Source organism: Scardinius erythrophthalmus, assembly GCF_964197995.2.
Source record: "Scardinius erythrophthalmus genome assembly, chromosome: 14".
NCBI lineage: Eukaryota > Metazoa > Chordata > Actinopteri > Cypriniformes > Leuciscidae > Scardinius > Scardinius erythrophthalmus.
Genome location: NC_138234.1, coordinates 33,400,909 through 33,428,709, shown reverse-complemented (window position 1 = coordinate 33,428,709; position 27,801 = coordinate 33,400,909). Strand labels below are relative to the sequence as shown.

The following is a 27,801-nucleotide window of genomic DNA, read 5'->3' as shown; positions in this document are numbered from 1 at the left end:
CATCGTTGTCACTTACATGTCGATGTCTGTCTGAGAGCTGTCGACTGAAAGAGCCGTTGACATGACTAGCAGATTACATGAGACCTATAATTGACCTTTATCTTTAACAATAATAATCAATTTACTCATTTAATTTGAATTATAACGTATGTATTATAAATTACAACGAGTCATTTCAGTAAGCGAGCCCCGGACGTGACGTCAACACATGGGCAGGGTTTCGGCTCCCACCGGAAGTCAGCCGAGCTAAATCACTGGTTAGCTTCAAGAGTGATGGGACAGCTACAGTAATTCATTTACTCGGGTATGAACATTTTATTGAATTTAGTCATTTAATCTAATATATTCCAATTAAAAACCCCACCTAAAATTAACCGCTGGAATGTTAGTTATTTATTGTGTTAAACACAAGCTAAGGGAGTCAAGCTTTGATTCGTAGCATGATCATCCCATATGGAGACTATAGTGAATTATCATTTGATAATATTCATCTTGAATAACTGCATGCCTGTTTGCAAGTGATTGTGTTTGAACTGCCAAACGTGTCCCTTTAATCAGTATAATGCCTGGAAGCTACATGCTAAAGCTAAACTGTCAAAACATGCATGTAAACAAACTGACAGCATCAGTTTCAAAACATCATGAGTTATTTATGAGTTGTTTCAAACTTCAGGGGAAGATATGTGTTATCTTTGATATTTGATATTTGTTGTGACAGCTTGATTGTCATATTAATGTGCCTGTGTTTGTGTAGTTGCAGTTGTAAGTATGGCTCAGACTGAGAAGAAGACAGGACTTCTGAGGAGAACCTCCTCCTCTAAGAAGCCGCTGAAGGAGAAGGTGGTGCTCATGTATGAGGAGATATTTGCGGTGAGCTTTCATTTGAATCTTCCGAATTATGTTTTTAATAAAATCTAAAAAAAAAAAAAAAAAGTCTGTCTATGAAGGGAAGACGAAAGTCTTGGCAATCATCAAGAGTTATATTATGATCTTAAATACTATGAAGTCTATTAAATTAAATCAATATTTTAATCTATAATCTAAATAACTGTTTCTAAGAATGCTGTTTTTATGTTTTTAATATAATATATAATTATTAAAATAGTCTGTTTATGAAGGGAAGGGAAAAGTCTTACCAAGAATCAGTAATTTTAAAAAAAATTATAATTGATCCTTATCATAAAATATATAAAATTAAAAAATATAATTTATCCTGTAGAATAAAATGATTATTGATTTATTTATGTTTCTTAACACAGCGTTTTTTGTAAGAATGCTGTTTAATATTATCAATAACAAAAGTTTGTTTATGAAAGGGAGATGAAAGTCTTACCATTAATCAAGAATTATATTATTATCTTAAATACTAGTTTATCCTCATATTTATTAAGATTATTTATCCTTATTTTCTTAACACATTATATTTTTTAATGAAATCTGAAATTAATCAAATTAAAAAGAGTGTCTGAATTCTGGACAAATCTATCAAATAAATAATTGTATAGATTAAATCTAAGACTAACTTTTTCTAAGAAAACTTTTGATATATTTATAATAAAATCTGTAATTAATAGAAATAGAAATAAATAATACAATAAATTATAAAAAAGAGACATTTTATTTTATTTTCAGTGCTTGCATTTGCATGTACTTAGAAAAAAAATCCTTTAAACAGTGTGAAATTATAACAGATGATCAATGTGGAGATCCTCATTTCTTACCAAATGTAAATATTATAGATTGTAAACACAGTTTTTGCTCTTTCCCATCAGAAAGAAGACCCTACCAAGAACAACCCTCGTTTCTGGGATGAGCTCTTTCTGATGAAGGTCACTGGTCACACAGACGTGTTTGCTCTAGACTGATGTACAACACCGTTCTGTGAATAAGTGGACGATATGGGTGATGTGTGTGTATCTGCTGTGTCCAGGTGAATCTGGAGTATCTGGAAGGGAAGTTGGAGTCTCTGGATGGGGATGAAGTCATGAAAGTCAAAGACAACATCAACAGTTTGTTCCATCACTGTGTTCAAGCCCTGAGCGAAGAGCACCAGATCAAAGTAGTCAATGCACTCCAGGTAAAATCAGTGCTCATTAATGAAGGAGTTCAATCATTCATAACCCATATATATATATATATATATATATATATATATATATATATATCAGTTTTTTCTGGTCTCCAAATAAAAATATTGTCATTTAGAGTCATTTATTTGCACAACTACTGGTCAAAATAACAAAAAAAGATGCAGTGTTGTCAGACCTCGAGTAATGGAAATAAAATAAGATCATATTCATTTTTAAACAACACAATACTAATGTTTTAACTTAGGAAGAGTTCAGAAATTAATATTTGGTGGAATAACCCTGATGTTCAATCACAGCTTTCATGCTTTTCATGTTTTCGGCTTTGTTTGATGGCTTGTGACCATCCATAAAATGAATATGAACTTATTTTCTTTCCATTATTCAAGGTTATTATTCGTTTTCTGCAAAAAATGCTCTAAATGACAATATTTTTATTTGGAATTTGGGAGAAATGTTGTCAGTAGTTTATAGAATAAAGCAAAAAAGTTAATTTTGACCCAAACACATACCTATTAATAGTAAAACCAGAGTTTTACTGAAACTGATCATTTTGTAGTGGTCTCTTAATTTTTTCCAGAGCTGTATATATATATATATATATATGTAGCATTAAGAAAATAAGGCGTATTTTGTGGATCATTTAAATATTTTGTATATAATATTATTTTCATGTCACTTGATTTATTTATTTTTTTGCCCCAATACATTGTATTTTAAAAATGCCATTCTCATTACAAATGTAATGATATTATTTATACATTATGGTATAATGGTAGTGTTTGTTGTACTGATTTCACTTTGTTCTTTTGTGATTTTTTATTTATAGTATTGAGAATATATATCGAATAAGGATCACCATTGAGAATAATAGGAATAACAAACAAACTCAAAAGATAAACATCTATACACATCATTTTGCATTTATGATAATGATAACTAAGTGTGCTTAATTATCATAAAAGTATTAATGGTGCTAAAAATACACTACCGTTCAAATGTTTGGGGTCAGTAAGATTTCACATTCTCATTTTAAATGGTAATAACTTCACAATATTACTGTTTTTACTGTATTTTTATTAAATAAATGCAGCCTTGGTGAACATAAGAGACTTTTTTTCAAAACATTAATGTTTGTTATATATATTTTTTCTTTAGATTTTTAGGTTTAAACTTGACCTGTTGGAAACATAAAACTGTGTAGTTGTGAAATCAGCTTTTGTGTTTGGAGACACACCTTGCATTCATTTTCTTACTGAACACATCATCGAGACACAATGAAACATTTGCTTTTAACCTAAAGATGTGAATGAAAACGACTACAAATTTCTCTCCGCTTCTTCAGACTCTCTGTGCGCTCTTTAGAGGAGTTCACCAAAAGAACAAATCAGCCACAGGCTTCGACATCATCAACATGCTGATGGGCTTTGACAAAGCAGAGCTCAGGATGAAGGTCAGTGGTTTGTCCCACATACACGTGATCTTCAGCTTTGAGTTTAAGTTTAAGTTGTGATGTGATTGTCCACACAGGAGCTAATGGAGAGCCTGGACAGTCTGCTGTGTGGCGACGGGTCAGAGAGTCTGAAGAGTCTGTGTCTAAAACTGCTGCTGTGTCTGGTCACTGTAAGATCCACACATTCATGCTCCTTGTACAAAACCTGCTCGCTTTCGTTCTCTCACTTACAGAAAATCATGTATACGCACACCTTAGCTGGGAAAAGCAAGCAAAAACGGTCCTTTTACAATGGAAGTCAATGGGGGAAAGGCATTGGACCAAAAATAAGTATTAAAATACACAAAGTTTCAGAAGTATAGCAAATATTATATATGTTCATTGTTCACATGAGACTAGTGTGATTATAATATCCTTTTTTCTGCTTTGAACTGTACCCTCTGCTGTACTTTCCCCAAAGGCTTTCAGTTGTTAGTGTGGGTTTTTATAATCAGTAGACGCGTCTCCATTACAGATTTGCGCAAAACTTTAGCGATTTTTTTTTCTCTAAATGTCAACAAAAAACTATTGCGAAATGTTTCCATCAACCGATGTTATGCGACTAAAACTTCATTTTTTCCTCTCGCGATCAGTAAAATCATTCCCAAAAACCATGGCAATGGACGTTGGTAGGTTTATGTACTATATCCCAGCCACTATGGAAGGAATATCCTGCCAAATTTAAATAAATAAATTAAATGATTAAAATGAAAATTAAAACCATATTAACGATTTCATTACAGAAAACAGCACGCAAAATATGTGACAAAATTGAGAATGAAATTAAATGATTTCATTTTCACAGTATTATCCCTGTCAAATTGAAAAATAAAATGCAATTGGTGATTTCACATTTCATTTTCACTACAGTCTCGCGGCAAAACTGCCAATATTAAAATGAAAAGCCAAACATGAAAAAGAAACTACAAATACAGTTTTTATAATGCTCTTTAGTAATGCTCACGCAATAATAGTGACACAATTCAAATACAAATGTAAATTTTCGTTTTCATTTTAATTCCTCTTTTATTTCAGTTTTCATTCTCGTTTTCATTTTCAAAGACAACCTGCATGCAAATTCTATGTTAATGAGTGGGTGTGGCTTATTCTAGTAACGGCGCTGAGACACGCCTTCTAGTAAGTCATCGATGTCCCGCATGAGTTGAATGTGTGAAACGAAATTATTTAAATGTGATTATATTGTAATCGAGACGACGAGATATGGCGAAATCTGTTAGGGAGCTTTTGCGGGAAGCTGCCGCAGCATTAGAACATGGAAACAACCAGCCTGACCATGTTAGTTATGATGTTAGACTCAGACTAGACCATAATCGACGATGAGGTTCATTCATGTATTAGGCTGTTTTGGAAATTCAACTATTTGGGTGTACAAAGGTCTTAGTAACACAGTTTCTACAATAATTATAGCCAGACATTAATACCCGCTAGCTTTAACCGAGGACCTCGGCCAATGTTTCATATTCGCGTCGTGCCTAAGGCCGGCTACACACTGGCTGCGTGGCGTGAGCGTGGCGTTTCTGAAGCGTGTCAGATGCGTGGCGGCTGCGTCACGTTTTCTGTGTCTTTGCACACCAGAAGCGTATGAAGGTAAAACAGTAGCAAAACTCGAGAGCTTGCTAATTTGAATGTGAGAACTTGTAAAATTAATATTTGTATTTGTAAGTTGAAATTTATACTTGCAGCTCTGATGTGAAAAGCTGCATCTATCGATTTGCACACACAGACAATACTCAGAACACCTGTGTTTTGAATTCGAAGTTGCAGATTAATAGTTACAAATGTGTAAAGTGTCATTTACACAAACAAAATGACAGGCACAATTGTGTACTACACATTTATCTTTGTGCTTTAGTTCAGTTTCGTTGTACAACCACAAGTCGGCACTCACAACCTCTCATATCTGGCAGTACAGCTTCAAATCCTAGCGCTTTGACTTTTGCTACTCTTTTTGCGATATGCCTGTAGCAAAACTCACTCGTGCACTTGTAAATGCAGACTTGAGAGAGCAGAGTCGGGGGCGGGGCTGGGGTCGGAATGAAGTCATTTTATTGGTCGATGCCTCACCAATGAACAACGCCAGCCACAATGCAAACATTTGTATGCATATGTATCAGCTATTTTTTAAAACGCTTGGAAAATATTTTTATGAAATATCATTAGCTTTACTGGAATAGTTTTACAGAATATGAACGCAACGCGTTTAATTGAGACAGTGGTATTAAAAGACCAAACAGGAAACACCATAAAGCATACAGAAAAAAATTGAGCACAGAATATGAACGCAACGCGTTTAATTGTACGTTTTCCTCGAACCCAAGAAAACACTTAATGAGGCTTAATGGACCAACAGTTATAAAATAAAAATTAAAAACAATAAAAAAACACATAATTTGTTACTTTATTAATAAAACAGGCAGCAAGTTTATTTGCACTGAACACACATTTGCTTATATATATATATATATATATGAAGAGTTCAGATGCTCGTATATTTAAATTCAATAATTTCACTTAAATGGCAGTGAAGATTACCTATTAATTATCATTTAAGTGAAATTACTGAACTTAAATATACGAGCTTGATAAAAATGATCATTCTATAAGAAAATTTCAAATGGCATTTAGAGGCTTTTGCATCTGAACTCTTCATATTTATATATATATATATATATATATATATATATATATGTGTGTGTGTGCCAATTCCATTGCAATATGAAAATGCACCTAAATTATCTGATAAGAATGTAAAATGTATACCTTAATATGCAATGTAAGTCGCTTTGGAAAAATGTAAATGTTTTAAATATTCACCCTAGCCTAACTGTTGGACACACAAAAACAAACAAAACATAAATAAATTATATATATATATATATATACGTACGTGTGTGTGTCTTTTACAGTCTATGGTATATATACCATATATATATAGGGCATATATATATATATGGCATACGTCATATGTTTTACGTCATATTCTGTGCTCATCTGCTTTTCTGTAGTATGCATTATAAGCATTGTGTCTACTGAGTTTGATAATTTCGTTTATTTATTTTAATATCAGTCTAATGCATTAAGCCATGTTAGTGTTTCAGTGCACGCGGGTTTCGTGACATCATCGAACTCCCATTTCATTGGCTAGGTGCCAACCAATAAAACGGCTCCTTTGACCCCCCTCCTCCCGCCCTCCTTTCCCTCTCACCGCTTCTGAGTTTCAAGTGCACAAGTTAGTTTTGCACCTGATATATCGCGAAAATAGTAGCAAAAGTCAAGGCGCGAAATTTGAAATTGCAGTGACAGATTTGAGAAGCTGCAAGTGCTTAATTGAGGAAGTACCGCGAATGTGAACGTAAGATTAAACGCAAAATATATATTACAAGTTTGTGTCTGTCGTTGTATTTCTGTGAATGGCATTTTACACATTTGTGTCTACTTGTCTGCCGCTTCAGATTCAGAATACAGGTTTGTGACTATTGTCTGCGACAGTAGCGTAGCCAGAAAAGAGACTCTGGGTGTGCATCTGAAAATCTGGGTGTGCCACATTTATTGTCAGATTACTGTGCAAAAGTATTAACCATAACCACATAACTATTCCCCACATAACCATAAAACTTTATCAAATATAACTATACATTACACTCAGGATCACCAATAAGTCAGTCATAACATAGCGGCTGAAAAAAATTCTCTGTCGTTTACAGTGTTCGCATTCTGTCAAAGCTCTTGGGGGGGGGGGGGGTCTGTTTATTTTGTGGGTTGAGCTCGGTACCTCTAGGGGGGTCCGGGGGCATGCCCCCCCGGAAAGAAAATTTTGTACATTTTAAAGATAAATTCATTAATCTGGTGCACTTTGAGTCACCCGAATCTGCTGTTAAAAATAAATAATCCACCCGCCAACCTCCTGAACCTATGATATTCTCTGATTTAGATATCTGCATCTGATTAAGCATGATAATATGATAAAATATCACACTGAAGTAGGCTGATTTAAAATTAAGATTTACTTAAAATAAAAGTTATTCTTTTGTCAAAATTACATTTCCAGCCAAAACAGAGGCTTTACTCCCTTCAAAATTAAATTGTCAATGTTTCATTACATCACTGTTGGAAAACACTCTTATCAGAATCTGATAAGAGTGTTTTCCAACAGTGATGTAATGAAACATTGACAATTTAATTTTGATCAGAATAATTTTTTTTTTAGCTTTATAAAGGACATTTCTTTCCCTAATTTTTACTCTCTATACTATTTCCCTACTCAGGGAACTGAGGTTACGTTAGTAATCGAGTAGGCTACGTTATTTCTTATTTTATTTTTTTGATATAGAAAATTGTTTTAATCAGGGCATTTATTCGGTTTGGGCAATTACAATTCTCTTTCACTTGTCCTTTAAAAAAAAAACACACGCACGTCACGTGTCCCGGACACCAGCGTTATGGCACCATTTGCTGTGCCCCTGTCCCTGAGTATGATTTAGAATGTTCAGTGACGTTACAGAACTGCCAGATTCAAACTATGATTCAAACCTGAACCAAACTTCTTTTGCGCGTTGGCTGGCGCTGAGCCAGAGACGGACGCGCTCAGCGCTTGTCATATCACAACTAATATGCAGTGTTTTCAACCACATGTTTATTTTATGTTTCAGACATTTAAATACACATAAGTACTAGTAAAACAATACATTTGCAGTTTGTAAAATACACACTGATGTCTATGGAAGCGGCAATAAGCCACTTACTTTCATGTATTTCGGGAGAAACTGAATTCAGGTGCTGTAAATCCGGCTGACAGGACTCTCTGAACTGCAGCGCTCATCTCGTTATAGATCAAGATAATTTATAAAGTTTTTTAAACGAAGAATCGGAATATCAGATAGTTGACATGGTAAGCAAGTTTGTGAATATTTTTAATAAAAAAGGAAAAACGAAATAAAACGAATAGCGATACGTCTGTTAGTTATTGTGGCTGCGGTGTGTCACGTGACATCACGCCATGGAAACAAGGTGTCAGTTAAAATATTTTTAACTTACGCGTGCCGTGAAAGGGTTGATTTAAAAAAAAGTATATTCTACATAAACAACAACAGCCCAAGTTTAGTAAAACATTTTTTATTGAGACTATAAAAATTTATTCTGCATCCATTTTTAGGTGTGCCAGCTGCCACTGTGGGTGGCACCGGCACACCCTGGCACACCCGTGGCTACGCCACTGGTCTGCGAGTGCAAATTTCAACATTCAACTTCAGATTTTTATTTTACAGGTTTTCACATTGGAGCTGTGAGTGTAAATGTTCATGTACAAGTACGAATATTTATTGTACAAGTTCTCAAATTCACATTTACATGCTCTCGAGTTTTGCTACTGTTTTACCTTCATAGAAGCGTGTCTGACGCGGCGCTGCTGCTGCTAGGTGACATATTGGTGACATGGGGAGAGAGTTGTGGAAGAAAGGCCTATACTTCATGTTAAACATAAATATATAGCAGCAAAGACAACGTCGGCAGTGTTGACGGCAATATAGACTATAGAATATTTCGTTCTGTATTGACAGGTGCAGTATTTGAAAATCGATAATATTTTTTCAAATTGCATTTATATTTGAATTTATGTCAAACCCTAGACACTTTCAAACATCAAAATGACATTTATTAATATGTATTCGTGTCAAAATGTCATATAAACATCTTTTCCTATTCAATTTTGCCTGGAAACGCTTCCAAGACGCTTGCGTGTCGCGTGAAAAATAGGCGTCGGTTCTATTTCTAGCAGGCACGCGTTTTCCGCGCGGCTCGAGCCGCGCCTGAGACGCGCGTGTCACGCACGCAGTGTGCAAGCTCTAACCTGTTAACATGGGAGCCGAAATAAAAACGGACACGCCACGCAGCCAGTGTGTAGCCGGCCTAACAACGCCCTTCAGCCGTGACTTATTCAGATACAGCACTAGCCTAGAGTACCTTATTGCTTTTATAAAACGGTTACCACGCAATACAAATATTAATCCCGAAACATATGTATCTATGCAACTATCATGAAGTAAAATGTATCACTAAAAGCCAATTCATTCCGCTGGAGAAAAAAAAAAAGTCCCTGACAGTGACCATAAAGCAACAGACGAAGTTACATTATTTCTCCATTAGATGGAGACAAAGACTGTCTTAATGAGTGAGTCAGTCAGTCAGTAGAGAAGACTTTTGAAATGACTCAAACTTGAGAAGAAAGACGCAACTGACATGACTATAAGCACGGACAACCCCTATTAACTGTTAAAAGTACAAGATATCACACCGGACATTCAAACAGATTTTTTATTATGAATATATAGGACTGACCTGAAGGAAATATCTAGCCTAGGCTACTGTAAATGCAGGTACACTCGCTTTCTCGATCTCATCCAGAAGTTGTTACTGGAAATGAAAATCAGCATTGTGATTCTTTTAGTACACAAACTTAAAATAACCAAAAGACACGTAACAGCGGACAGATATACAGGCTAGTGCTGTATCTGAATAAGTCACGGCTGAAGGGCGTTGTTAGGCACGACGCGAATATGAAACATTGGCCGAGGTCCTCGGTTAAAGCTAGCGGGTATTAATGTCTGGCTATAATTATTGTAGAAACTGTGTTACTAAGACCTTTGTACACCCAAATAGTTGAATTTCCAAAACAGCCTAATACATGAATGAACCTCATCGTCGATTATGGTCTAGTCTGAGTCTAACATCATAACTAACATGGTCAGGCTGGTTGTTTCCATGTTCTAATGCTGCGGCAGCTTCCCGCAAAAGCTCCCTAACAGATTTCGCCATATCTCGTCGTCTCGATTACAATATAATCACATTTAAATAATTTCGTTTCACACATTCAACTCATGCGGGACATCGATGACTTACTAGAAGGCGTGTCTCAGCGCCGTTACTAGAATAAGCCACACCCACTCATTAACATAGAATTTGCATGCAGGTTGTCTTTGAAAATGAAAACGAAAATGAAAACTGAAATAAAAGAGGAATTAAAATGAAAACGAAAATTTACATTTGTATTTGAATTGTGTCACTATTATTGCGTGAGCATTACTAAAGAGCATTATAAAAACTGTATTTGTAGTTTCTTTTTCATGTTTGGCTTTTCATTTTAATATTGGCAGTTTTGCCGTGAGACTGTAGTGAAAATGAAATGTGAAATCACCAATTGCATTTTATTTTTCAATTTGACAGGGATAATACTGTGAAAATGAAATCATTTAATTTCATTCTCAATTTTGTCACATATTTTGCGTGCTGTTTTCTGTAATGAAATCGTTAATATGGTTTTAATTTTCATTTTAATCATTTAATTTATTTATTTAAATTTGGCAGGATATTCCTTCCATACAGCCACTGCACTGGCCATTATTATTAATCAAAGGAGATGTATGTGTGTTTTCAAAGCATTAATGGTGAGTAACGACCCTTATTATACTTGTGAGCGGCACATATGAGGAGTTTCTGGGTGTTTCTCCCTCATATCTGCTTCGAGGTCTTGATTGTGGCATTTATTTGAGGTTTAGAATCCATTATTCCTGTAATTCTTCTGTCTTATATGAATTTAATAAATAACTCGGTCTCGTATTCTGTCTGTCATCTACGTCAGGTGACCTGTAAATGCGCAAAAACTGTTTCCATTGCAGTTTTGCGAAATATTTCTTTTTCGAATTGCCTGAAAAAACACCTCATGCGAGTGTAAAAACTTTTTTGTGATAAATGCGAGTTTTTGCGAAATTGACGTGTTTCCATTGGGCATATTTTCAATTCGCAATTTCAATTTGCGCAATTTGAAGAGTAATAGAAACGCGGCTATTGACTCTAACTCTCATTAGATCATTAGTAGACTTGGGTTAGGATTCGGGTTAGTAGAATAAGTTACTTATAGTCAGTAGAATGTCTAAAGTAAACAATGTGTTAGCAGTGTAACTAAGTAATGTAATTAGTTACATTTTAGGGAGTAACTCTTTACTTTTAGAAGTATCTTAAGTGTTTTTTTTTGTCTTTTAGGTCACAGATAACATTAGTCAGAACACCATACTGGAGTATGTGATGATCAACAGTATATTTGAGGCCATTCTGCAGGTAAATCTGCGATTGCTTGCGTTATGTGTGGCGTAATTTCTCAGTGTTAATAGTGCACCGTTTTCCATCTCATCCGCCTCTTTGTGTCCAGATTCTGTCTGACGTTTCCAGTCGATCCCAGCATGGCTATGATGCAGTGGTGCTTTTAGCTCTACTGGTCAACTACAGGAAGTATGAGGTGAATGCACACAGGACACTTTCAAAATTCACTATTTGTAAAAGAACAATAAATACTCAAGTGTTTTAGCACTAAATATCTGAAGCACTGATTGTAATATTTCTGTGAGACTCATTGTTTCCTCTGTTATATATATAGTCTGTGAATCCGTACATCGTCAAACTGTCAATAGTGGATGACGAGCCGACCCTTGATGTGAGTGATTAGGCAGATTCTTTGAATTCAAGATGGTTATCGAGTCGTTGTAATGTAGAGATCTAATGTAATCTTTTCACAGGGCATGGGAATGGTCATCCACCACGCACTTACAGACTACAATAGGTAACATCACTGTAAAAAATGATATTATCAATAAGTTATGGCAACGTGTGTTTTTACATTGCTTTAACACATCAAAATAAGTTAACTTTTTATGTTATACAAGATACAAGTCAGTTTAATGTCATTTAAGTTGATTGTACTCAATTTAAGGCAGCAACTTTTTTTTACATTAAGTAACATGCAATGCAATCTGTTATTTTGTTTTTAGGAAACATTTGTATTAACGATTTCATGTATTCTATCCAATATCCACAGGCAGTATAAAGACAAAGAAGAAGAAAACCAGGGAGGGTTTTTCTCTACACTAACCAGCATGGTATAAACCTTCTCTGTCATTTACTCATGTCTTTCCAAACCCGTTTGACTTTTGTTTTGTTTTTTGGGGAACACTAAAGGAGATATTTTGCAGAATGTCCTTGCTGCTATTTTTTACCATTCAATGAAAGTGACTTTGTAACTACAGTTTTATTATAACACTTCTTTGGTCTACAGGTGGGCAGTATGTTCATCGCTGACGCAGACGAGAAGCTGTCAGTGCAGTAAGTAAAAACTAAAACACCTTTAAAGGGATGGTTCGGAGTAATTTCAACCTAGGACCCTTTGCACCATGACCTCGAGCCAAACACCCCCCCAGAAGCCTTTTTCCCTTGGATGAACATTATTAAAGTTAGAGCTTATTTAGAGATATCAGCCGAATGGCTTAGTGCAGGCGCTAATGGATCCAAGGCTGTATCTTGTAAATTACCCCACTAATAATGCCCAGAATGGCACCAAACTTCTACAGTTGTACAAATAGGTTCTGTACTCATAAAACGAGGCATTGGAAAGTTTGTAAGTACATCAGGAGTTTATTTAAATAACACTTGCCTGATGGTCCTGGCCCGTAAAAGTCCTGGCAGTTTTTTGGTATATCCCAAAAAAAATCTTATTTTTTCTGAAGTGTTGACAAGTTAGAGTTAACTAATAATTGTTTAGTTACCAACAAAAATATGAGTGCATTCCTGGAACTGGGCGTCGTTACACTACATCCTTATGCACCGCTTTCTGCCAGGACTTTCACGTGCTTTTCCCAAATCACGGAAGTGACGTCGACGTCCAGGTTAGCAGTCGCATGAGCCATCAAGCAAGTGTTATTTAAATAAACTCCTGATGTACTTACAAACTTTCGAATGCCTCGTTTTATGAGTACAGAACCTATTTGTACAACTGTAGAAGTTTGGTGCCATTCTGGGCATTATTAGTGGGGTAATTTACTAGATACAGCCTTGGATCCATTAGCGCCTGCATTAAGCCATTCGGCTGATATCTCTAAATAAGCTCTAACTTTAATAATGTTCGTCCAAGGGAAAAAGGCTTCTGGGGGGGTGTTTGGCTCGAGGTCATGATGCAGAGGACCCTAGGTTGAAATTACTCCGAACCATCCCTTTAACTGGTGATCACAAAGAAAATAGTACCTAAATTGCAATTATTTTTCATATACACCCCCATTCAAAAGTTTGGGGTCAGTAGGATTTTTTTTAATGGGACATAACTCACTCAGTTTCTGCCAATCTCATGTTAATCTTCAGTACCTATTGAGAAGTATTGCATCCTTTGTATCTCCAAAGAGTCTTTATTTTTTGGGCCATGTTTAGCATGTGAATCCAACTCTTTAACAGTGTAATAAGTCGGAATGCATGAAATGGCATTAGACATCCCCTTTAATGTGTTTGAAAGAATCTCTTATGCACAGCAAGGCTGCAGTTATGATGAAAAATCTTTCCCTTCTTGTATTACATCGAATGCTCCACGTGTCTGATGACTTTATTGTCCTTTAGGACTAACGAAGCCATCCTGCTCGCTCTGTATGAGGCCGTACATCTCAACAGAAACTTCATCACTGTTCTCGCGCAGGTCAGCACTACTCAGTGACAGTGCATTGTTCATTACTGTCTTTTATGCTCTGGTGTTATTTTACACTTGCATGTATACATTAATAGGCCTATGCTATACATTAAGAGGTCGTGGATTATTTTCAACAGAGTCATCCAGAGATTGACATGTCAGCAACCCCCGCTGCTCCGGTCCCGGCCTCTCCCACAACCCCGCTGGGCACCACACCGCCCTCTCTGGACAGTGAGTTCTGTGAGATCTCATTTACTCGCCCTCATGTCAAAACCAAACGACCTTCTTTCTTCTGCAGAACTCGAGAGTAGAAGTCATGATGCAGGCTGTTGTGATTGGTCTAATCTGCTCTGATTGGTCAGACGGCCCAGTCTGTTGTGATTGGTCAGATTGTCCAGTCTGTTGTGATTGGTCTACTCTGCTCTGATTGGTAAGACGGCCCAGTCTGTTGTGATTGGTCTACTCTGCTCTGATTGGTCAGATTGTCCAGTCTGTTGTGATTGGTCTACTCTGCTCTGATTGGTCAGATTGTCCAGTCTGTTGTGATTGGTCTACTCTGCTCTGATTGGTCAGATTGTCCAGTCTGTTGTGATTGGTCTACTCTGCTCTGATTGGTCAGATGGCCCAGTCTGTTGTGATTGGTCTACTCTGCTCTGATTGGTCAGATGGCCCAGTCTGTTGTGATTGGTCTACTCTGCTCTGATTGGTCAGATTGTCCAGTCTGTTGTGATTGGTCTACTCTGCTCTGATTGGTCAGATTGTCCAATCTGCTGTGATTGGTCTACTCTGCTCTGATTGGTCAGATTGTCCAGTCTGCTGTGATTGGTTTACTCTGCTCTGATTGGTCAGATGGCCCAGTCTGTTGTGATTGGTCTACTCTGCTCTGATTGGTCAGATGGCCCAGTCTGTTGTGATTGGTTTACTCTGCTCTGATTGGTCAGATGGCCCAGTCTGTTGTGATTGGTCCACTCTGCTCTGATTGGTCAGATGGCCCAGTTTGTTGTGAGTGGTCTTCTCTTCTCTGATTGGTCAGATGGCTGTCTGTTGTGATTGGTCTACTCTGCTCTGATTGGTCAGACGGCCCTGTCTGTTGTGATTGGTCTAATCTGCTCTGATTGGTCAGATGGCCCAGTCTATTGTGATTGGTTGCAAATCTGTTACAAAGCTATGCTGGTTAATGCAGGAAGTAAGACTGTAATTACTGATGACTTGTTTCAGGCAGTTCAGAATCGGTTCTTTGTTTTGGGAGACAATAGACCTTAGTCAGGGTAGTGCCATTTTTAATTTTGTTCAATCGATTGTACTTTTAACAACATACCCATTGTTCAGCTGATGAAACGTCTTCAGAAGACAAAAACTAAACAAAACAGTTTTAAAAAGTTGTGAGTTGTGAAAAATGACATAATGTAGGATCTATCCCTCGTTTTCATCTGTGTTAACTTCAATATGGCGTCTAACCTGACTAAGGTCTATTTCTCCATTTATCTGCACTTTGATCTTTGAAACTTTTGCAGACCTTTACATTCACAAACAGTTTCATTACACAATACATGAAAAGTCATATCCGAAAAAGCATGCATTGCTTCATATTACTTTCAGTTGCTGTTATATAATAAAACAAACCACTATTAAATGGTCATAGCAGTAACCAGTAGGAAGGTTTGTTTGAATAATAACATGCTTTGAGCTTTTGGTGCCTTCAGTCTGTGTTATATAGTAGAGCAGCACCACACTTCCTTAAACTAACGCCACGCTTACATTTGCCTCTAAATCACGTGTCACTTGTATGCTGCTTTTCGCAATGCATCCTTTTGAAAACTTGATTTCCATTAGCTGAATGAAATATTAAATCCTCTCAGATCTGGCAGACTGAAAATCCCATGGTGCATGTGGCGGGTTCTCATGCTTGAATGGGCCAACAGAGCTCTATTATCTATAATCATGATGGCACTGATTACTTGGTTGGTCCAAAAAATGCACTATATAATTACCTGATCTTAGTTAAGGACCATTCACACCAAGGACAATAACAAGAGCATTTAAAGTGTCAGACGACAAAACTGCAACACACACTTATAATAAACAGATTGTTGTACGCTGGTGTCTGCGGTGATATTGTTATTAATATCATTACTATTGTAATCGTTAGGGTTCTTCTTCTTATTATTATTATTCCGCTCTGAAAGTCTATGGCATTGGCAGCCCATGGAACCGTTTGGTAAAAAGTTATGAAATTTGGCACAATGATAGAGGAGAGTCAGAACATTGACCACAGCAATTTCGGAGTCTCTAACTCAATTCCTCTAGCGCCACCAACTGGTCAAAAATGATAAGCAATTTATTCATATTGCATGTGATTTGATTTTTTTTTTTGCATTTTTTTCAGCCATTTTGACTGAAATAATCTAAAAATGTCTTTACTTATTGTTACAGTGTTTTTCTGAATCTCCCAGCCATGCTTGCATGTCCTTTTTGTGCTTGTTCCCAATAATATCTGCTCGCAGATATAGTTTTGTTGTTGTGTTCATTATTGTCTTGCTACATTCTCTAAAATGTGGACTTTCTAATTAATACTACATACTTTCTAATTAATACTTTTAGTGTGTAGGAGAAATACACAAATTGGGGCGAATGATCATTCTCAGAAATGATTCACCATTCTTTCATTCTCTCTTGGCAGTGATGAATAATCCTGAGCTTCCTCTGGACCCGAACTTGCAGACAAGTAATCTTCTTATAACGTTCCTGAAATATTCCTCCATCATAATGCAGGACACCAAAGGCAAGATATCACTTTTCCTGTACTCAACGTTTTCCAAAAGCCTAGTGAGCTTCCTTGCTGCCTACAGCCTACCTAGGCAGCAAATGGAACTGGTAGACTCAGCTAACTATTGACTTCAATGGAGTTTGTTGTTAGCATGTTGCTAAGCTAATGACATGATACTCTTATAATCATAAAAACAAAAAGTACACACAGTTTATAATAAAATAGTCAATTTTTAATTGGTATTTGATTAATTATATGTATTACCTTATATCTATTACCAGCATTTTTCTTGCTGCTTCCACCATTTTTGATTTTGGAGCTTGTTGCAATGCATTATGGGATTGCATTCTTTGCAAAGGATACATGCAGTCTTGCATTTGGCCGAAAGAATGTGTCACAGAAGGCAACATAACTCTACCTACTATCTTTTTTTTGGAACAGCTTCTGAGTTAATGCACTTAATGCCTTAAAATGCTGCCTACGTAGGGAGCTCACTAGATTTTGGAACGGAGCCATTTATTTATCTTATTTTTAGACCATGATGTGCACAGCTTACAATAGTTTTTCTCTGTATATTCTCAGATGAACACAGACTCAACAGTGCCCGACTGTGCCTCATCATTCTGACCTGTATAGCTGAGGTATGTTTCTTTTTTTGTGTGTGTGTGTGTGTGTGTGTGTGTGTGTGTGTGTGTGTGTGTGTGTGTGTGTGTGTGTGTGTGTGTGTGTGTGTGTGTGTGTGTGAACGATTCTCTCCTTTGACCGCTTGTCCTCTCGCTATCTGTTTAATAGGACCAGTATGCCGATGCCTTTCTCCATGATGATAACATGAACTTCAGGGTCAACTTGCACAGAATGGTAAGAGTCTCATTTCCCAGGTCTGTAAATGGCAGAATCCAAATGCAGCAACGATGTTTCTGGCATACAAAACAGCCAACTGCCTGACCCCATGTTACATCCAATCCATTATTAAATGGTGCGTCCCAGCCTCACTGCTGCGCTAAATCCACTTAAAACGCTCCCACCTGTGCAGTCTAACTCTTATACTTTTGACTGAAATCAACCTTGTCCAAGTCAAAAATGTAAAATAAATAAATAAATGAAGGCCATACATTGAAAGTCAATGCTGTTTGGACTGGTTGAAGTCATATCTTAAATATACCGGTCTCTTACTGACATCACGTGTGTTTCAGCCCATGAGACACCGGAAGAAAGCCGCGGATAAGAACGTCCCCTCCCGACCTTTAGTGTGTGCGGTTCTGGGTGAGTCGAGTGTTCAGAACTAGGGATGATTTTATGATTATATGTGTAATTTTCTGAATGTTTATATGAGTATTCCTTGTCTTTGCAGATCTGATGGTCGAGTTCATTGTTACTCATATGATGAAGGAATTTCCTATGGATCTCTATGTGTGAGTTTCTATTTAATATGTTCTGTATGTGCGTGCGTTTCTATGGGAGTGAGAGCTGGAGAAAGAGATAACGAATACTAATGAATACCATAGACAATGAAACGTAAATGAAAAATATGGAAATTGTTTGTTATTTTTATCCCAGTGTTCATTGTCTTTGTGGGTTTTGGTTCAGTTTCTGTCGTAGGCTGTAAGGACCTTTGAAATAACTTTGAAATTACATTTGGCGATATGGACCCGCCTGGAATTACGTTAGCCGTGCGTTTACTGGAAAATAATTGCACCCCTTAAACCGTTTGTTAACCAGAATCAAGCATTCGGCAGCCCTGTTGGATGAGCTGTTTTAAATACTGCAGTGCTTAGATAAATGTGGATATGGTGAGAATGAATTGTTTTATTTATTTTAGGCGCTGCATTCAAATAATTCACAAACTGATCTGCTACCAGAAAAAGTGCCGAGTCAGACTGCACTACACATGGAGAGACTTCTGGTCAGGTACGATCGTTACAATGCGAACAAAAGGCAGAAGTGTTGAACTTAATATTATTATTATTATTATTATTATTATTTTCTGTTCTTTATTTTTTGTTTAGCTTTTTCTTTGTTTATTTTTATGTTATGCCTTTTCTTTGCTTTTGTTTTGTTTACATTTAGGTTTTTTTTTACATTGTTTTATTTTTTTGTTTTTTGTTTTATTTTTTGTTTTGGGTTTCGCTTCTATTGTTGTTTTTTTACAGTGTTTTTTATTGTTTTTTGTGTTCATTTATTTATTTATTTTTTGTTTTGTGTTTTTTTTTTGTTCATTTATGTATTTATTTATTTATTTATTGTGTTTTTTGTGTTCATTTATTTATTTATTTGTTTTATGTGGTTTTTTTGTTGTTCATTTATTTATTTATTTTTTCTTTGTTTCGTTTTTGTTTTTTACAGTGTTTTTTATTGTTTTTTTGTGTATTCATTTATTTATTCATTTTTTGCTTTGTGCATGTGTTTATTTCTACATTGTTTTTATTTATAATAAGAATAATAAAGAAAAAACTCTTTGAATATTTCTCTGCAACCCCTTATAATGAATCTGTTAATGATCATCTAAATCTGTGCTGGCAGTCTGTGTGGGGTCACAGGTCAAAATAGTCTTCAGATGGCTCTGTTGATTTGTGTTTTCCAGCTCTCATTAACCTTCTGAAGTTCCTGCTGTCTAATGAGACCATCCTTCTGGCAAAGCACAATATCTTCCAGCTGGCTCTTCAGGTAAAACACACTCACTATGAGCGGTACAGATACACTTGGGGTTCACATTTCACACTCTAGGAACCTTTACGTTTTCTCACCTTTCCTGACGTCCTCGTTCTTTCTTTGTTTGTAGGTGGTGAACCTCTTTAATATGTTCATCACATATGGAGACACGTTTCTGCCCACCCCCAGCAGTTACGACGAGCTCTATTACGAGATTATACGCATGCATCAGGTGTTCGATAACCTCTACTGCATGGGTAAGTCACCACTTCAGTCCTGCTGTGTGTGTACATGCTCATTTTTACCCATAATCCCTGAAGCACTAACCTGATCTTCATGACGCCTCAGTGTTGAGAGTCTCCACCAACGCTGGCCAGTGGAAGGAGCCCGCTAGTAAAGTCACGCACGCTCTTGTCAACGTCAGGTAAAACCCTTACATTAACATCTTTTGAAATGGACAGGTTTATTGAAACTATCATACTTGATACATCAGGTGTTTATGGCTCATTATAGTGAGAATTTGAAGCTCATACTTGAGGAGAAAAACACATCAGTTTTATTCAGAGGCCCAAACTGAGCAAAAATGTGCAATTTGAGGCAAATGCTGATATTTATATGGCCAAAACAATATGATGAAATTGTAAAATTACCCCTGAAAGATCTTTTAATTAAGTCATTATTGTGTTAGATGAGAAAAGCATTGAATAGACATTACAAAAAATAGCTTTAGAAAGAAATATTTTGATTCGACAGAATTTATCACACATAAACCTTTAAGGCTACAATGTGGCCATAATGACATTTAGGTATATTCATTCAAATGGCTGATTCATTCAGGAATGAAGCAAGGGAGCATCTTTATGAATGGCTCACTGATTCATCGATTCGTTCAAAACTGCAGATTCATTCACACCAATGTATGTTGATCCAGACTCATGTTCACACATACATTTTTTGTTTATTGAACTGTTGTATAAAATCAATATCACATTTGCACTCGTGCAGATATTCAGGGGAAAAACTTGCTTATGTGATATTGCTAAACTGAGATGAACAAATAAACATTCCTCAAAAGCCTGATAATCATATTTGATAGTCACATTTTGACATCACTTTTCTAACAAATAATGTACGGTTAATTGTGTGAAGCAAAGTTGCTTCAGCCCAGTAAGTGAAATATTAATAGCATTATGAAAGTTATCCTCACGTTTACTTTATAAAAATCAGTAAAGATTTCACCTCTAAAGGACACATGAACCACCTGGACGTTTGTACAATTATACTAAAAGGCCTTTTACTCGCTAAAAAGTATAAACTATCAATCAGACGACAGATTGTGTTGATAATTTAGAGGCCATAGAAGTTGTATATCAAATATGATACAGTAGGCTGCATAGGGTTCATTTTAAATAGTTTTCATAATAAATATTGAGATGATTTATTTCACTCTTTGTTTAAATGATCAGTTTTTTAAAATATAATACTTTTTGTAATTAGCAAAAATAATTATAACATTTTTTACATTGAAGGACTTTCTATAAAAGCCATAAACATGACTATAAAAGAAACATTTCAGATAAAGATATTATTGAATATTTAGTCTAGTACTTATATTAATTTGCATACCAGTCACATGTATGTTATAAAGATGCTGGATGAAATCATGGACTGCTTTAGTTTAAGCCTATGACTAACCTTCAGAGCTTTGGTATTGTGTGCGTTTCTGTATTATTTGGTTTGGGGCGTAGTGAATAAATTATTGATTTTAGAGTCTGAGGTAATGTGGAAGCGTTCTCTGGGCTTTCAGAGACGTCACCATGTGTTTGTGCCGCACAAAAGAAGTCGACCGTTGTTGTATTTTTAAAGCATACATAATGCAAAGCATTACAGCAGAATATTTGAAAGAACCACACCTTTGAACTTCCATATAATGCTACCTTTTATTCTCACGCAGACATGTGATAGGACAGCTAGCGTGGTGTTTTTCAGTGCAGGTCACATACTCAAGTATATGAACTATATCTCATTTTGCCTGTTTTTCTTTGCTTTTGTACTTTCAGAGCAATTATTAACCATTTCAATCCTAAGATTGAGTCGTACGCTGCTGTGAACCACATCTCGCAGCTCTCAGAAGATCAGGTAACTGAAGAAAATTAACTTTTAGCCTAGTATTTATTATAATTCTATTGTTACTATAATGTTGAAAACAAGACATTAAACATTTTTAGAACAAAAGGACTATAGCTAGCTTTTTATGTATCTAAATACATCCACACTTTATTCATGTACCTGTGTACTGTGGCACGGCATCTAGTCATCCTGTGAAATGAGAGAATTGGTGTGGAATCTGAATAGGAAAAAAGTGTCTGGATGAAAGCCCTCTTATAGAAGAGCTGTTCATCGGGGCCGTCACAGGTGTTTGCGGCCACAGGTGTGGCTTAATTACCCTTTGATCTGTTGGGTAATGATGCCATGTGCTGGAAGTGAGGTCAGTTTTACAGATGGTAATGCCAGCTGTCAGTCGCAATCCCAAAATCTCTTCTCTTTTATCTCGCTGTGCCAGATGCTTCCACACGACCTCTGTCTACCCTCTCTGGCTCGCTTCGTTTAGTTGAAGTGCATGGGTGTGTGTCTTTCCATCAGCCTGTCCCAGTCAAATTCCAGACCAATCCACTTTAAAATCACTGTTCACAATGTGACTTCAAACTGCCTGTAGTTTGGGAAAGCTAGAGTATCTTGCCACAATTACCACAGAAAACTGCTTTGATTTGTCTCTCATTTTGACTAAGACGGCTGTTGGACATGGTGCCATTTGCAAAGAGTCTTGGAGCATCTAAACCTCTCTGAATATAATGAGAAATTCAATAAAAAAATATAATTTGGGGTTCTCTTGTTAAATATCTACCAAAATAATCTTCCAAAAATGTACCAGAACCTACCAAAATATAGATTGTTTTCCCCCCCCCCCAAGATAAAATGTCAGAAAATATTAAGTATTATTTCCAAAAAGATCATTACAGTTTTAATAATGTTTATTAAAATGTATTAAAATACCATTACATTTAATTAAATGATTTTGTAACATCAATTTTAAATACAGGAATAAAATAACATAACATAACGTAAGATTTGCTTTATGTACAAAAATAATAATATATATTTCAAAAGTAAAATTCAACATTTTGAGACTCTAAAATATGCTTACTTGTCAAATACAGGACAAAACAACAACAAAAAACTTTATCTAGGGCTGTTTGACTGCATTAAAGCTCTAATTCATAATGAATTATACAACCACAAACGCTTTTATGCAGTCAAGGAGCTTTAGATACAGTTTTTTGTGTTATTTTGTCCTGTATTTGACCATCTACAAGCAAGCAAATATCTTGTTACATTTTATAAGATGAATGCAAAGTTTGCAATTTGAGTTCTTGCTTGGTCAGCTGATATTTAGAGAACAGTGCGACGGAAAGCGCGTGCCATTTGTGGTGGTTCGTGTCTGTATCAGAAGTCATGTGATCATTCCAGTGTGTTCCTGTAGTCCTATCAGACATTAACCACATGTCTTTTGACCATTGTTATAACATAGATAATATTCCATAGTCTTCCAAGTGGATTTGTGTCGATGCTTGTTAACACTTTACAATAAGGTTCATTAGTTAACATTAGTCAATGTATTGACTAGCATGAACTAACCATTAACAATACATTTGTTAATTTTTTTGTTATTATTTGTTAATGTTAGTTAATAAAAATACAGCTGTTCATTGTTAGTTCATGTTAGTTGACAGTGCATTAACTAATGTTATCAAGATTTGAAAAAAGTATTAGTAAATGTTGAAATTAACATTAACAAATATTAATAAATGCTGTATAAGTGCAGTTCATTATTAGTTCATGCCAACTAATGTAGTTAACTAATGTTAACTAATGAACCTTATTGTAAAGTGTTAGAGTTTTTGTACATACTGAGGGGACAGACGAAATTGTGATAATCGATGTGGAGCATAGAGATGAAGTTGGGTTAAACCTGTAAGATTTCCTTGTACTGTATGTGTGGTTTATGTCGTTCTCTGCCCTGTAGGTGCTGGAGGTGGTACGGTCAAACTACGACACACTAACCTTGAAGCTGCAGGACGGTCTGGATCAGTTTGAGCGTTATTCAGAGCAACCTAGAGAAGCGGGCTTTTTCAAGGAGCTGGTAAGCTTTTGAGTCGCTTGGCAAGCTACTTCCTTCCTTTGGTTATGTTAACTTGTCTGGTACAGTATACAACACCGTACAATCACAGAATAGGAGAGAGATCGTGCTTTGAAGACAAATACACTATTCTCTCCGTCATATCTGATGAAATCAGCCGGTTTTCTCTACATTAGGGCTGTTTTGGACTGACTGATTGCATGTATTTCGCTTACTTTACAGGAGATTATGGTTTAAATGATCTGATCGAAAACATAACATTCAATCTCTTGTCCAAAAACCTGGTTCTTTTCGCTGATTTAATGTATTGATTGAAATTATGAATCAGTCATTTATTTATTTTTACCACTATGTAATGAAATAGTGATGTTAATCGAATTATAAATGTCAATTCATGATATGTAAATATATCACATTCAACATATGTAAAAACTCTATATCACATTCAACTGTGTACATCAAGTTATCAATGCTGGAATTGTAAAGCCAAACATTTTGGTGTCCATTTTAGGAACACTTTTCCTCCTTAACTGAGCCCACTTTGCCCTTAGGAACACATTGCTGCGTTAAATTTTAATGTAAAGTGAATTTATGACCACACACACACCTGCCTCAATGCTTTTCTTTTCATTGTGGCAGGATATCAATTTATTTGATGAACAGATGCTGTTTTTCTCTCCTAGGTGCGCTCCATTAGTCTGAACGTGAGGAAGAACGTGTCTCTAAGCACCATGAGTCAGGATCTTCTGCTGAAGGAATTCTCCTCTATATCCTGAATCAACAGCACCTTTGACCTGTGTTTAGGACCTTCATACTGACATTTCTATCACCCTTTACATCTGAGGTTTCTCAATGTTACACGAGATTTTCCAGCGGACAGATCTGGATTTGATCCCCAGACTGTATTATTGATGCTGTGTGTGTTTGGTCGCACTCAGAACAGACTTGTATTGGCTCAACAAAGCAATCAGCCCATCTTTGCACAATGTGTGGTATTTTCTTTTCTTTTCTTCTTTTTTTTTCTCCTTATATTTGTGGTCTGGTGTTGTTTCAGTTGATTAAACTGCATATTCTTCATTGCCTTAGTATAAAACCGATCAAACCATTGTGCTCACACAGACTTGCCACTTATTTTAGTCATTTTCTATATACCGCTTTTGTGTCCAGTCGAGTGAATGCACACAAAATAACCTTGCATGAACCTGAAAAAATGTCTGGGTCATCAATGATATATTTAAAGGAAAGAAAATTATAATTTGCATTAATAAAATGCCATTAAGATTTTTATTAAGATTTGCACTCTGACATATTTTCATGACAATTAAAAAATGTTCTCAAAATTCTCAGTACCGTAATGCGAAAAGAATTCACATTACCGTACGGCAACAAGAAAAGAATTCTCATTCCATAATGCAAAAAGAAAAGAATTTCCATTACCATAATGCAAAAAGAAAAGAATTCTCATTCCGTACTGCGAAAAGAAAAGAATTCACATTACCGTACGGCAACAAGAAAGGAATTCTCATTCCGTAATGCAAAAAGAAAAGAATTCCCATTACCATAATGCAAAAAGAAAAGAATTCCCATTACCGTACGGCAAAAAGAAAATAATTCACATTACCGTACGGCAAAAAGAAAATAATTCACATTACCGTAATGTGAAAATAATTCACATTACCGTAATGCAAAAAGAAAAGAATTGCCATTACCGTAATGCAAAAAGAAAATAATTGTCATTACTGTAATGCAAAAAGAAAACAATTCTCATTACCGTAATGCAAAAAGAAAATAATTCTCATTCCGTAATGCAAAAAGAAAATAATTCCCATTACTGTACGGCAAAAAGAAAAGAATTCACATTACCGTAATGCAAAAAGAAAAGAATTCACATTACCGTAATGCAAAAAGAAAATAATTCACATTACCGTAATGCAAAAAGAAAATAATTCTCATTTCGTAATGCAAAAAGAAAATAATTCCCATTACTGTACGGCAAAAAGAAAAGAATTCACATTACCGTAATGCAAAAAGAAAAGAATTCACATTACCGTATTGCAAAAAGAAAATAATTCACATTACCGTAATGCAAAAAGAAAATAATTGTCATTACCGTAATGCAAAAAGAAAACAATTCGCATTACCGTAATGTAAAAAGAAAATAATTCTCATTCCGTAATGCAAAAAGAAAAGAATTCCCATTACGTAATGCAAAAAAATATGTAATTAATTAAAACAAATTTAAAACATCATAAATACAGTACAACTCATACAACTATAATTCATACTTGCAATTTAAATATTACAAAAAAAAATTGAGTGTGAAATTTGCTTAATTGTCATTAAAATTTCACAATGCAAGAAAACCTTAATGTTCCTAATACAGGTTTCATTTTCATGACATTCAAGCACCTTTCCTATAACCTTTATATATTATTATAATGTGACAATCTTATTCTCATTGTACCATAATAAAGTAATGATAATTATCCTGCCCTTTTTAAATTTAAAAACACATACTCCCATAATGCAAACTTAAAATTGTACTTTGTAATTTAATTCATATTTATCTTTATTATGGTAATGAGACTCATTTGCTTGTCATATTGAAAAAAATCACATGGGCATTTTTTAAGCAAAATATAATTTTCTTATTCTTTTAAAAATGTGATTCGTGACCGTTTTAATGAGATCCACCCTTGAGTATGAATGCATTAATTTTATAAAAGACTGACAGTCTCTTAATTTTCTTCTCTCAGTATTCCCCAGTATTGCAAGAAGTTTCAGTGCGCCATCATGAAAACATATGAAGTTGCAGTTTAAAAACAGCTGTATATTGAGTTATATTGTAACTGAGCAAAAAAAAACAAAAAAAAAAAAACAAATGTATTAATTTCACACACTGGAAAGATAATTTCTGGAAAGATTGTATGAGACCAGTTCTAGAGAACCTGCTGTCGGTTTGGATTTAGAACATTCTAGAATACAAACCAGTTCTACTATTAATAAGTCAGAATTTAAATCAAACCATGGAGGATAACTACATAAAACAGACACGTTTCAAAGAAATTCTTTGTAAATTCTTCCTGGGCTTGGTTTCTAAATGAGTATTTGACTTCCTTTGCATTAGTATTATTTATGGGTGTTTGTTTCCTAATTAAATCTCATTTTGTACAACATACACAATGATGGCCAGTGTCTTGGTTTGAGTTTCGGTGAGCACATTGTAGTCTTCTAATAAATAATAAAAAAAATATTCATTGTCTATATTTTACGTCTAAAAGAAACAGTTAATAAGTTAAACTCCTTTCCATTTAGGATTTATTCCTTGAACTGCTGAGTTGGAGACATTTGTGTGTGGCAGTGAGATAAAAGAGCTTTTCCTTTTTCCTTTAAAGGGCATATGCTATAAAAAGATAACATTATCTGCTTAAATGCAAGTTATTGTGGCATTTGAATACATCATGCATTAGCTGGGTGCAATTTGGGCTCAAATTAGGTTCACTTTAGTTAATAATTTGTTAAAGAGGTGGTTGATTATGATTTCACTTTTCTAACTTTAGTTAGTGTGTAATGTTGCTGTTTGAGCATAAACAACATCTGCAAAGTTACAACGCTCTAAGTTCAAAGCAAAGGGAGATATTTGCTTTTACAGAAATCGCTTTTTAAGGACTACAACAAACGGCTGGTTGGGACTACACGACATTCCTCCAGGGTTAGTGACATCACCAACCCTAAAATTTACATAAACCCCGCCCCCGGGAACATGATTTATAGATTATCTTGACAGAATATGCTAATCAATGATTAGAAAGATAGTTAACTCCACATCAGCTACATACATTCAAACATAAACAAAAAAGTTTTTGAAATTTTCAGGACACAAGCTGTTGTAGCTCCGCCCCCTGTGCCGGGAGCAGCAGCTCATTTGCATTTAAAGGGACAGACACAAAAACTGCATTTTTGCTCACCCTTAAAAAGTGAAAACTTTAACATTCTAAATAAAAATATCTGTGGGGTATTTTGAGCTAAAACTTCACATACACACTCTGGGGACATCAGGGCCCGTATTCATAAAGAATCTTAATGTAAAGAGTA

General features: G+C 35.5%; 1 protein-coding gene across 1 annotated transcript; it reads left to right on the top strand.

Annotated features, from left to right (window-relative positions):
• The first annotated feature begins 200 nt into the window (after positions 1-200).
• On the top strand, positions 201-26,939 carry armh3 (armadillo like helical domain containing 3). Its single transcript, XM_081385125.1, has 26 exons — positions 201-304; positions 755-870; positions 1,773-1,829; positions 1,931-2,077; positions 3,433-3,540; positions 3,618-3,710; positions 11,635-11,709; positions 11,801-11,887; positions 12,026-12,082; positions 12,165-12,208; positions 12,464-12,524; positions 12,701-12,747; positions 14,026-14,101; positions 14,230-14,323; positions 16,773-16,874; positions 17,442-17,500; positions 17,652-17,717; positions 18,053-18,122; positions 18,211-18,271; positions 18,679-18,767; positions 19,441-19,523; positions 19,639-19,765; positions 19,857-19,932; positions 21,569-21,647; positions 23,593-23,709; positions 24,390-26,939. The coding sequence occupies exons 2-26, from the start codon at positions 769-771 to the stop codon at positions 24,480-24,482; spliced, it is 2,070 nt and encodes a 689-aa protein (XP_081241251.1). The 5' UTR covers positions 201-304; positions 755-768; the 3' UTR covers positions 24,483-26,939.
• Positions 26,940-27,801: the final 862 nt, after the last annotated feature.